The following is a 13,304-nucleotide window of genomic DNA, read 5'->3' as shown; positions in this document are numbered from 1 at the left end:
AAAATTAGGTAGTGCTCCACAAACATATAGTACCATATTTGTGTGGCACTTTTCATGCATGTATCTAAAAGGGGATATTTATTATTTTTTTAATACCGAAATTACTTTGTCAATTGTTGACTTTATAATCTGCATCTACAGGATGTAATTCAGTAGCTGTATGAAAACCATGTAACACTTGAGGGCAGAATAGAAGAGAACCGTTAGCTTTATCTTTCTGCAAAGACTTCTGCATGCTTTCTTTTAAGGAACTATGTGGCATATCTGGCTGTGATATGCCAGATATGTGAATCTGATATGGCCAGGATGTTGTTTTTTAATTTCACAGGAGACATGCCAACTCCAACATTCTTACAGTAGCCTGCAAGAACAGCCCTGATAGGAGGGCTTCCCCCTAGGAAAAGCAAGACTCAGATGAAAACTAAGTACTGGCTGAGGTCAGCCTTGCTTATTTTGCCAAAACTGGAAATATCTGAGCTTGTGGCAGTCTGGCTCCAACAAAATAAAGCATGGCATAATACAAACTCCATTCGCGCTTTGATAACTGCATCTCAGTTGCATGATAGCGTCTTAGTACTATGTCTCTTTGGACAAAATGATAGTATTCAGAGTTTTGGAGTTAACTTGGTCAGTAACTTCCTGGGAGATATCCTCTCAGAACATGCCACCACGTAGGAATTGTTTTTACATAACAGCTAAGAACTGCACAAGAGAGAGACCGTGCCACACAAGGCTACGCCAGCATTGCTGCGGGTGTCAAGTACGTGCACTTTGCAGCATTGCTAATCTGTTCTGTCAGCAAAGACGTTATAAAACATTCTCGACAAAGCATGCCTGTTCCTCTTCTTTTAGCTGTCCACACAGAGGTACAGATGTGTACTATATTAACCCCACATAAACAGATGCTGTCAGAGACTAAAAGCTATTTGAGACAGTTATGAAAAAGAACCTCGGTCTATAAAATCAACAACTCTGAAGAGAGACTACAAAATTACATCGAATACACCAAGATCCTCTGCAAAAAGACATGACTTATTGTAACTATCAGTTACAATACTACGCAAAACAAGGACTCTTCCAGAAGACACATAGATTGTTCTTAGCTTTACTGAATACAACAGAGGCAGAATTCCTGGAGAGATTATCCGTGTTTTGGAAAACACCTTTGAGTTAATTATAATCTCATCCACCTTCAGTAAAATAATCAGCATTTCATCATTCATAGCCTCGACATCCTTTAATTACCACATTTGCACATCAGACAAATGAACAGCACGAAGTCCCTGTTCAGCAATGGGCAGATAAAAGCATTAAGAGCAACTGCCTGCTATTTTCCAGTCATATCACTTGGCTGGTAACTGGCTTTCCATCTCAGACAAAATTGTTTTGTTTTCTAGGCGCCAAAACAGGGTGGGCTCGGAACCACACATGCCTGCGTAGCTTCCACGGGATGGATGTAAACAAGCGTGTGCTCCGAGGTGTCCACGGAGGTGTAGGAGGTGCCATCTGCTGTGTAGACCACCTGCTGCGAGGGACGGTCCTGCTCATCACTGTACACGATCTGTGCCACCGTCCCCCCCTCAGGAACAAAGTGCACCTGGAAGAAAAGAGCCTGTGTCAAAGCGGAAACATGTGCCAGTGGGGAAACAACACAAGACACACAGGTTGCAAGGTGCTTTGAAAAGTAGAGTACCTTGCATCCCAACTACCTAGCCAGTTGTTTTGAAAACAACAAAACCCCTGCTGTATAATACACATTCAAAATCTTATTGAATTATGCTAGCAATATAGAAACCTGGACACAAACCACCATTGGTTTCTGGTTTTACTCTACATTTTAACTCAAAACCTAACTGGCTATAAAGGGCACCTACACATGCTTTGTGCTTGCGTGACACTTTGAAAATTCATTAGAAAAGAAAGTTCAGATTTGAACTGGTGCATCTATGGAATTTATTGGAATATTGTTTCCCTTTATTCTCATAATCCTTTCTGAATTTATGACGATTACTTCGTTCAGCTAGTTCTGTAGTTGGAGGTGATTTTTTCTGTTGATGAATGGCTAACAGAACCTATTAACTTTGATACTGTTTCAAGTAACAGTATTGCACCTATCATGAGGTGGCAATAGTGTATGTTAGATTGCTTCTCTGCAGCACGTACACGCAGTATCAGTAGAAAATTCAGCTATTTAAACAGAGAAACATAACTGAAAGCATTAAGCAGTGTTTCCAAGGACTACTGGAACAAGTTAAGTTTAGGGCAGCAGTTTAAATCTAAAGAATCTATAGAACATCAGGATCACAAGTGATTATCAGTGACCAAACTTAAAGAAGCTAGAAAAATTAATTCCAGTGGCAAGAGGAACTTGTTTATTTTTCTACATGCTTTACAGGCCAAAAAACATTTCCAGCACATGGGAAAAATGGGATAGCAAGCAGGAAACCTAGTTCTGGTATCCACATTCATATTCACATAAAGTGTTTTCACATAAAGCGATGCCACAGTCACATATTTTATTTACTTTGTTTCACCTTGTAGCTTATGCTTCAAAAGATGCCTGGTACTCCCCCACCGATGCTAAGTGCTGATGCTGTACAATAAATCCTCATGCAAAGACTACAGTAAGAATGCATGCAGCGTTTCAGATTTGGAGAGCCCTCTGCAAATACTAATTAAGCCTTGTAACTGCCATGTGCAAACAACAGTATAGTTATCCCATTGTATAGGTAACAGAACACAGGCCATTGAAAACTGCCTTTCTTTGCAAATTTCAAAGCTGGAAATTACCAGGACAGTCAAAATTTCTCAGCTCGTGGGTCAAATGACATGCAGCACCCTCTTCCAATACGCTTAAAAGAAGAAATCAATTTACAGCCTTCTAGAAATTCTCAGCTGCATTGTCTCAGAGACAGAGGGACTAGCTGCATACATCAGAATCTGACTTTATTAGTCACTAACAATTAACATTTCTCCCTTCCCCACTACCCAGATGTCTGACTGGAAAAAATTATTCATATTACTTTCCCCGAGGTCCACCCACAGTTCCAACTGATTTGACTGATGCCATCAAAATGGGATGCCACAGACCACAGAATTTGCTAATATTCATTAGTCTGAATACCCTTTCACTTTCCCACATGGTTATACATACACTTGGACACCGAAACTTCTATAGCCACTGGCTGGTTTTGTTTAGATCATTTCAGATGTCTGTGTATTCACTGCTGCGGTTTGCACAGCTCGCTTTCTGAAGCTTTAATTGGAAATCACCACAGACATGTTTGTATTTCTCCTCAAAAGAAAGATGAGTTTCCAGGCACTGAACAAGGTTTGAATGGGAACATCTGCTTGCTAAGTCACCACATCAAGCCCAGTTCAGTCCGAGCAGGAACCAAGAGCTCTGGAAGGTACTAGTCACCTGAGCAGTATTCTGCTCCTGCTCAGCAGAGTCAGCCCACACCTGAGGACTTTCCTCTTTTGAGTCCATCTCCTCCCTGCCGTGGTGCTCCATGGGGAGAGACATCTACTGGAGGAATGTCTGGCTGAATAGAGTCATCTGTTCACTGTGCTTCTACTGCCAGAAGACAAGGTGATCTTCAGTAACATGGCTATTAAAAAAAGAAAAAAAAAAAAGACAGATATTAAACCAAGTATGACACATGGAACAGAGGTGTAAGGTATTATCATCAGCTACTGCACTACGGTTACACGCTGCCAGAGTAAAAGAAGGCTTGGCTTTACAAACACACACATTCTCATTTACCACGCTCAAGTTCTGCTGCATAGTACTTCCCAAGTCCTATTAAGGAGAAAACAAGGCAACCATTGCTACAGTTGCACTGAAGGATTATACTGAATGCCTCCTGCACTTAAAGATTATAACGAATTCCTCCTGCATGTCCTTCCTTGGCCAGAGGCAGTCCACAAAATATTCTTCACATTGTCCTTCTGGCACCTACAGGCCTAGAAATCAATAAATGATGTAAAAATTTGGCCTTAACCTTCCAACAAGAAAACCCTACCTTCAGAGACACATTACCAGTTTCTCAGTGCATCTGAAAGAGGTTTTGTTCAAGAATCAAATGGCTTTACATGTGCAGGCAGCTTTCACCTTGTACAAAACCGCAGTCCCAGTTGGTATTCAGGCAGTGTTACAATAGGCAACTTTTAGAAAAAGAACAATGAAACTTCAACTCAATTCACACAAGCCCGAAGATCCTGACAAATTGCTTCCAAGCTAGGTTTTATTCACCTCTCGCAATTTTATTGGGGCCTCTCAATCTGCCATTGGGAATCTCAGAAGTGTAATTTACAGGTCTGGTGATTGGTTTAATCAGTGGTTCAGCACCTTCCCAGTCCGTTGTCTCTAATGTCATGTTAAATCACGGGCCCAGGAATTAGCATAAAGCTGAGCCCATTTCATTTTTCAGCTAGTCCAATTAACTTTATTTTATACCAAGTGCCTCGCTGGGCTGATCCAATGCCAGTACCCCGTCTGTGCACCAGGAAGAAAGCAGAAGGCTCCTTGCTGATGCTTTCATTCATTTGCATTTTAAATGCAAATTATTTTAGTCATAATTTATTCCTATAAATGCTAGCATTTGGCTTTTCATTGACAACTAAAAAAAGATGGGGGGGGGGGGGGGGCAGGAGGGTAGCAGGCACTTACTGCTAATTTTGCCAGCAACGAGTAAGCTTTGCAGACCTGAGCACTAACTGTACCACTGGTCCTGGCCAGAACATATAAATCAATAGTGCAGAAATGTCTCAGGCTAACGTCACTGAACGATGTGGGGGAAAAAAAGACGTATTACTTCCACATATATAAAGAAAAGCTGTAGGAAAGATATTTCTGGGCATCGCCAGACACTTAAGTCATGCCATTATTGGTGACTAGAGCCTAACATTTGCTGTCTCATGGCAAGTAACACAGCACATGTGCCACGCAGTCCCCCACGCAAGCAGAGACTGAGGAGCAGTTCTGACTTCCTATTAGACCCATACACCATTATGTTATGGGAATAATGAAGCAGAAATTCCACTGCATTAATATTACTTGATACAAAACATCCAGGAAAAAAAAAAAAAAAGGAATACATACTTTAGTTAAGGGATCTCATTAGTATGGGGAAAAAAATAATGAACTGCAGCAAACAATTAGGACTGTCAAACACCAGCATTACTCTCCAAGTGTTGAAAGCCAGGGTCATTTACAAATAAATATTGTTTATTTACATATTACACCACACAAGCTCTGCTCTATAAATACATATCCTCCATCCCTACACAGCACCTTTCACCCAGCTATCTCAAAGCTACTTGTTATTAAGGATTAATTCAGGGATTTTCTCATACCTAATCCTACCATTTTCACTCAACTCCATCACTTATTTTATCAGATATACCATCACCAAGGGGTCTAGAACTGCCTGTGTGAAATGTGACAGCATTTATGTCACTAACAGGATCTGAAATCCTTCTACATAAAATTAAATGCCTATCCTGTTGACATTCTTTGGCTGGTTTATCCCAAACAGCTCTTTTTCTTAACTGTCCTTATTAATCAAGAGCCAGTTCAGGTAACTGCACTAACAATAGCCAGTAGTGTAATCAACTACCTAATCACTTAGAAAAATAAAATCTAGAGGTTTCAATGTGGAGGATATGGGTGTTTTTTTTTAAAAATATAATTATCCTGTTAATAAGAATGTAATTAAATTAACCAGTGATTGAATTAAGAGACAGGCACAGTTCTGGCTAATTCCACATGGTGCAACAAGTAGCAGAGTTTCTGGCTGACCTTCCACACAAGCAGATATTGAAGGTCTCAAGGAAGATGCTGACTCACGCCTGCTGACTCACTTTGGCACAAATAATTTACAACAGAAGTGAAAAGGAGACCCAAGGGTTCAGACAGGTCTTCAATAGACAAAAGTGGGCATTAAGATTCATATCTGCAAGAAAAAATAGTACCAAAAAGTTGAAAGCAGAAGACTATCATTTTGAGTTTTGCCATGGTTCTAGAAGCTAGCATTAATGTCAAATCTCAGGGCAAAAAAGCAAGGCTGAGCCAAATTCAGTGGCTTGGTGGTGCAGTTTCTATAAATGGTACTGTTATTGCTGTTCTCCACAGAAATAAAAAAAAAACAACTGCTCAGCCCAGCCAATTGTGTAGCAATAACAATCAGACAATATTAGGAGCTGGAGGATTTGCTGATGCTTTCAACTTCAGTACTTCAAAACACATCGTAGGATCTGCCTCTGGTATGCATTCCTACCAAAGCCTGGGTCTCCGAGAATCCTCATCATTTCCATCATGACCAAAATACACAGAAAAGCATGTTTCCCTGGAAACGTGGCTACACCGAGTGAGAAGTTTGTGCGGGAGCAGACAGGCCATGCCCCTGAGAGATCCCAAGGCCAGGCAATAAGGAGGGCACGAGGCACGAGCAAGCTTTGAAATTTAGCTGGTACAAAAGCCAACAGTGAAAAAACAAGACCTGCAGTTAAGGTTGGGAGCTGGGAACATGATCTGGTCCAAAGTCACTGACAACAAAATTGTCGGGAAATACAAACACCCAAGTAATTTTTCCAACTGTGATGGCAGCAAAAGACCAAAATAACTTTGCTCACTAGTACTCTATAGGATGCTCTCGCTCATTTATCCTTCGTGATCTTATTTTCTTCTTTAAATCCCTCTCTCAATATCCATTACAGCTGTGACACCGACAGCCACAGTGCCTTGAGATTTTAACAATTTCCCTATGGTATTCTCTCAGCAGAGATGTCTCACTGCACAAGGAAGCAGCAGATGCCCAGCTCACCACATAGCCACAGTATTTTTTCAAATTAGTTGCAGAAGACTCATGACGAGTGCATTAGGGTACGTGGCCTCCACACTAAGCCTGTTAGCAATTCCAGTTTGGGAGATTGTGCTAAAGAAAACACTCTCTCAAAGGTCTAGCCAGAAGCTTTACTAGTCCTTTTGCAGAAATAAACATGGAACTTGAGGCAAAAGCATTGCCAAAGAGCTAGCATGCAAGGGAACACTCTCCACTGGTCTCCACTTGCTCTCCGCATCATTTGTCCACAGATTATCCTTTGTAATTGTTGATTTTTCTCCCTGTATCTCACAGGCATCAGACATTTTCAGACAAACTAAATAAAGAGGCAAGCACCTCACTGGGAAGTGCTGCCGTGTCTAAGGGACACACACGCATGCTATGAGACCCATCACCAACACCAACCACAATTCTATCACCACCCCAATGTTTACATACAACCTGAGGAGCATCATGCACATGAGCAAGAAGCAACACCAACATCTGAGATTCTAAACCATTTACAGTTACTATGAAGACAGCATTTTCCTCCCCAAAATAGCAGGCATGCCTCACCCAGTCCACGCTGAGTGATGGCACAAGCTGAAACAGTAGTGTATAAACATAACCCAGTAACACTCCAGTACATCAGAGTGGCAAGGCAGTGACAGGAAAACAGCGCGTCACTATTTATATACCATGGATCACAATATAAGATACAATGTAAATCAAGAACCCACACAGCTCCCATCACTTTAAAATATCTACTCCAGTAGAAGATAAACTCATTCCAACCTGTGTTTGCTGGAGCTCTATCTGCAACAGCACCCATAGGTGCTGCCCTTGAGCTCCCTGCAACATGGCCATGTTTTTCACAGGCAGAAGAGCACGGTCAGAGTTAGGAAGTGACACCGGCGCTTATCTCGGTGAGGCTTATCAGTGCAGGAACAACCTGATGCTAACCATGACTAGAAAGCATCCGATTCAGAGCTCAAGCAGGGCAAGATGAGTATTTTCCTACGTGTCCGCACACCCATCATATCCAGCCATCTGCCTCATCTGAGATTTACAAGTAAATCAACACCCTCTTCAAGACAAATCAGGTTTGTTTCACAAACATTCACATTATGCCATTCACATTTACTTTCCCTTCATTTACCTTCCCTTCCTCGGCACCCCCTGGGGATCTGCTGGTGTCTGAAACCTATGGCCTTCCTCTTTAGTTTTTGCCTTTTACATCCAATCTGAAAAATCTCATTAATGGTGAAGCTTGTCCTCTGCAGCTGCTGACACCTTTTGTGTCACTGTCTGAACAGTTGTTCCTTTTGGAAAACTCACTTGAAAACTCCTTTTGACCACCGTGACATGCTCTAACCCCTCTCTCATGTTCCTGCAGCATGCTTTCTCTGAAGGTTTGTTATTAAATCAGCAGCTTCCCCCATTCACTGCATTCACCTCCAGAGAATGAGAAAGCACTGCTCAGGGGCAAAGCGCTTCATCCACTGCCCAACAGCAACGTCCTCATTAGCCTCACTGTCCTCAGCAGAAGCCCCCCTCTCGCCCTCAGCCATCACAGCACCCATGCCATGTCACCTCATAGGTGCACCTGTGACCCCTAACACCTAGGGAATGGGAGTGAGCAGTGCTTTAAGAAAAAAAACCTCCAATAACAGCAAAGTCACTTTCGTATTATTTTGTATTTGGCATGTAAGAGTTTTTGACACAAGTTGAATATCGTGAACTCACGCAGTGCTTCAAAGGAAAGCTCAGCTCTGAAATTCAAAGAAAACCACCACCAAAAAAAAAAAGCCATCAGTAATCACATTTTCTTGGCATACCTACTATTAAGGAATGACAATTTCTTTCAATGCTGGGACTACACAAGAAGATACACAGACAAAAGCTCTGGGGACTTCATCTGCAGCAACTACTCCAAGTCTAATTAAGGGCATTCTGCTGAGGAAGCACCCGAACCAGTGCCTGCCAAACATTCGCTTTTGTCCCTTCTCTGGGATGAGAAGAATGGGGGAATATTACAGCCGGGCAAGGGGAGAAGTCCACCTCCCTGCTCAGGGAGCCATAAAGCCACTGCAGTATCTCAAATGAGAATCCACTCTACTATAATGGTGCATAAAACAGCTAATGTGATTTACTCCCCAGTGTAAAAAGAGGCTTGTATATAGATTGGGGTTCCCTGCAGCAATAATGGCAGGGGCTATTAGCTTAATCCTTTAAGTACTGAGCTCACTGACCACTCTTTTTCACCATGTGCAAGGACAGCAAGATTGTTACGAAAGGGGGTTTTACGACTACAGGTCTTCCTCCAGCCTTTAATATGAAAATGATTTATTATGCTCAAAAGGAACATCACATGTGTCTGCAAAAAGCTATATCCCACACTTAAGTTAATTACCCCAGCCTGCCTAGAAGGCAGTGTCGGTGCATTTCCTGAGATCCCTTGGCAAGAACACGTTTTCATTGCAGCAAGAAGGTTTCTAACCTCATTGAGGACTGAGTCACGACTACCGTCTCCTCCTCTGCATTGCCATCCATCAAAAGCACATATTGTTTCAAGGAACTCTGGCTCTGGTGCATTTTGGCTGAATGTTAATAATCAGGTAATATATAACCCCAATATTTATGTTTTACTGGTGAGTTAGAAATGGAAATCATACATAGGGCTGGGACAGCAAGGATTATTTATTTCCACAAAAGGAGAAATGGCTTCAATTTATTTAGTCGTATAACAAATAGAAGAGCTCAGCCAAACACAAACTCACCCTTTACTCAAATTGTGCATAAGGAATCTATCTACCTATATCCCTATGGCACATCCATCATCAAAGCAATAATGAGCTCCAAGAGATCTCTTAGATCTTCAAGGCCAGTCCTCCACTACTGCGTCCAACGTGCATCACAGTCCTTTGCCTAAAAGGACAGTCCCCAAGCATTAAAGGTGAGAGCATGTGTGGTGGGCTGACCCTGGCTGGATGCCGGGTGCCCACCACAGCCGCTCTGTCACCCCCTCCTCAACCAGACAGGGGAGAGAAAAATAGAGCAAAAGGCTCGTGGGTCGAGACCAGGACAGGGAAATCACTCAGCAATTACTGTCACCGGCAAAGCAGACTTGACTTGAGGAAACTGGTTTAATTTATTACCAATCAAATCAGAGCAAGATAATGAGAAATAAAACCAAATCCTAAAACCCCTCCCCCCTCCCCCTCGCTTCTTCCCAGGCTTAGCGGAGAATGGGGGCTGCGGTCAGTTCATCACACCCTGTCCCTGCCGCCCCCTCCTCACACTCTGCTCTGCCCCAGCGTGGGTCCCTCCCACGGGGTGCAGCCCCCCAGGCACCAGCCCTGCCCCAGCCTGGGCTCCTCTCCCCACGGGGCCACAGGTCCTGCCAGGAGCTGCTCCAGCACGGGCTGCCCACAGGTCACAGGCTTTGGGCATCCCCCTGCCCCGGCGCGGGGTCCTCCTCGGGCTGCGGGTGGGGGGCTGCTCCCCCATGGGCCTCCATGGGCTGCCGGGGAATCTGCTGCGATGCCTGGAGCACCTCCTGCACTGACCTGGGTGTCTGCAGGGCTGCTGCTCTCACATTCTCACTCCTCTCTCCAGCTGCAGCTGCACAGGGGGTTTTTTCCCTTTCTTAAATCTGTTATCCCAGAGGTGCTGCCACCATTCCTGATGGGCTCAGCCTCGGCCAGCGGTGGGTCTGTCTTGGAGCTGGCTGGCATTGGTCTATCAGACACAGGGGAAGCTTCCAGCAGCTTCTCACAGAAGCCACCCCTGTATCCCCCCCCCCAGCTACCAAAACCTTGTTACGCAAACTCAATACAACCGGACAGTCTGTTGCAACTGCTCTCACAAAGTATCAGAAAGCCTGTTTCTACCACAAAATATGTGAGATAAGCAAGCACTCCAGGTGAGTCCCAAGAAGAGAGATTAGCATCCAGGAGGATGGTTGGGCTAGAGACCTGCTTTAGTCCCAATTCTTACACAACAAGGCATTTTCTCACTGCATCCGTCCTTCACCCTCTGAGAGGGCAAAGAGACAAGTTAATTACATTTCCATATATGCACATGACATTCTTAAGTCGCTTGTCTTCCCATTCGCTCAACATCTACATATTCACTCCAGCAACTAGATTCTTCCTCCCATCCTCGGCTTCCTGAATGTGTGACCACATTCTTTACTTTGCCTTCTTCCAAACGCTTCATACTCTGAACTCCCCATGATATCATCATCTGTTACTATCATACACTGCAATTCTCAGGCTCCAGCTGCTCGAGGCAGCGACCCTGTCTACTTCATTGATTTGATTTGTTTTATACATGATAGAGGGAGAAGTCCAACAAAGCAAGAAAACAGGGAAAACATGTATCTGAAGTACAACATAACAAACAAGGAAAATAAAAGGTCTGTATCAAAACCTGTGCTATGGTGCTGCATATGCAACCTTCAAGGTTTTATGCGCTCTTAGGTTTTACTGAAAGAAAGCAAAACTGTACCAAACCCACCACATTGCTCAGTTCCCCTGCGGCTTCCACTTGCCATCTTTTTTGTCTCCTATCCCTTCTCCTGCTCAGGAAACTCTTCTCCAAGCTACTGTCAGAAGAGGAGGTTGTTCCCTTTCCTACAAGTTGATGGTGCTGCTTCTTCCCTCCCTCCCTCTCTTTCTAACCTCCCTGCATCTCTTCTCCTCTGAATTAAATCACCCCTCCACTTTAAGCTCTTTGAAAGACAAAACTACCTTGTTTCTGCACATAAAAAAACCCAGCCACCAAACTTGTCTTTTTCAGAACAGCTGTTTCTCTGAAGTAGAGAACACAAATCAGGCTATCCGTGCATTAAAACAGGTGGGGACTTAACACACACTGCCAGTTAAGGGCTAAAACACACCTTCTCTTTCTCTGTGTTCTACTAGCATGAAATAAAAGTGATAAATAGACCCAATCTCATGTTTAAGTCAAAACAAAACTCACAATACTAAAACAGCCCCCGTAATTAGCTACACTTATAAGTCAATTAAAATTCAGTTTACACAGCTGACAGCAGCTGCAGGTGGTCAGAAACACACTCGAAGTAGCTGCTGACTGCTGAGCAAATTACCATAAGAGAGTTCATCCAGGGATTTTCTTTGCAGGTTAGTAGCAGAGCAGAGAAAGCAACACCACATACCCATTTCTCTCTAATAACAAGTTGTCAATTATTCCATCAGATAAAAATAATAACAATTACACCAATATCTCATCCTATAATCAAGGTAGTAAAGCTGTCTTTGTTTTAAGTACCGAACACACAAGAGAAGAGTGCATATAGCAAAGTGCCAAAAAGCATCGCAACTCAGGAGGCAAGTTCTCCATTTAAGGACTGACTAGAGAAATACACCCTCTTGTGTGGTTAGGTCCCCCCCCCCCCCCCCCGAAATGAAGGCATTAGAAGGCTTAAAACTGCCTATTATTTTGTTTCCACAGAAGATGCAAAGAACCCTCTTGCAAAATCAGTTGATGATTCATTAGCAATTCAGCTTCTAACTTAACCAATTAAAGGGGGGGATGAATTATTAAAGATAGAAAGCAGTTCAGTATAGCCTCTATTCCCATTGAAATTCTGAGGGAGAAACACTGATAGGCACCTCACAGACACCCAGCTTCGTGCTTGCTCATCCTTTAAAGGCCTGTAAGGACCACAAATAGATCAGTAACACGCTGGACGGGCTAGTGTGCAGACACCAAGAAGCACATTGCAAACACTGTCCCTTCACTCTCAGGACTTTGAAGCTCAGGCACCTAAACCAGGTTTTTAACTCTCACCTACAGAACCCCACAGGACCCCTTCTGAGGGTCTGCAGCAAATAGCTGAAGTAACACGTGACTGTGCATAGCTTGAAACGCCTTGAGCAAGGTAACCCTATAAAGGGAGAGTTGTCCCTTTAGGATCAGTAGTTTTGAAAGACAAAGTCACAGGATTTTATGTTTCCGTTCCAGCATAACAAGCTCCCTTAACAACCCTTTAATGCCACCGTAGCACAGGAGGAGGGACATGGCAACTCAACACCAACACCTAGGCAACAAGAGATCCCCAAGATCAAACTGCCACATGCCATAACCATATTCCAGACGACAAGAACGGGTGCATTTAGCAGATGCAACCGCTGCCCAAAGGCCCCACACTAGCAGAGCAGTGGCAAACACCACAACTCCCACTCACAGAAGGCTGGGCCTCGCCCCTTCCTTCAGACCCATGATGGATCGATCCACCTCAGGTGGTGGGAGCCAACACAAGGCCCGCACCCACCAGCCTGGCCCCTGGATGAGCCCAGCCACGCAAGCCCCATACTGGCACCTCAGGGTGGTGGCAAAAGGGCTGCCTTCCCTCCACACCGGAGCCTTTCCCTGCTGGGACCACCGAAAATGCCCCCAGGTACCACCCTCCACCAAGGAGGGACCCCTCAACAACTACCACCCCACAGCTCC

General features: G+C 43.8%; 1 protein-coding gene across 10 annotated transcripts in view; it reads right to left on the bottom strand.

Annotated features, from left to right (window-relative positions):
* The window catches only part of PRDM10 (PR/SET domain 10), a 47,081-nt gene that overhangs the window by 32,710 nt on the left and 1,067 nt on the right, over positions 1–13,304 (bottom strand). For 5 of the 10 annotated variants that reach the window (XM_056322703.1, XM_056322702.1, XM_056322712.1 and 2 more), the window contains exons 2-3: positions 3,422–3,611; positions 1,433–1,597 (exon numbers count right to left, since the gene is read on the bottom strand). In XM_056322703.1, coding sequence (XP_056178678.1) covers positions 1,433–1,597; positions 3,422–3,526 — 270 coding nt within the window. In that variant the 5' untranslated portion in view covers positions 3,527–3,611. The other 5 variants (XM_056322708.1, XM_056322706.1, XM_056322704.1 and 2 more) reach the window with 5 other exon arrangements.

Source organism: Falco biarmicus, chromosome 20 (assembly GCF_023638135.1).
Source record: "Falco biarmicus isolate bFalBia1 chromosome 20, bFalBia1.pri, whole genome shotgun sequence".
NCBI lineage: Eukaryota > Metazoa > Chordata > Aves > Falconiformes > Falconidae > Falco > Falco biarmicus.
Note: the sequence above shows the minus strand (reverse complement) of the source record. Positions and strands in the feature narration are given on the sequence as shown.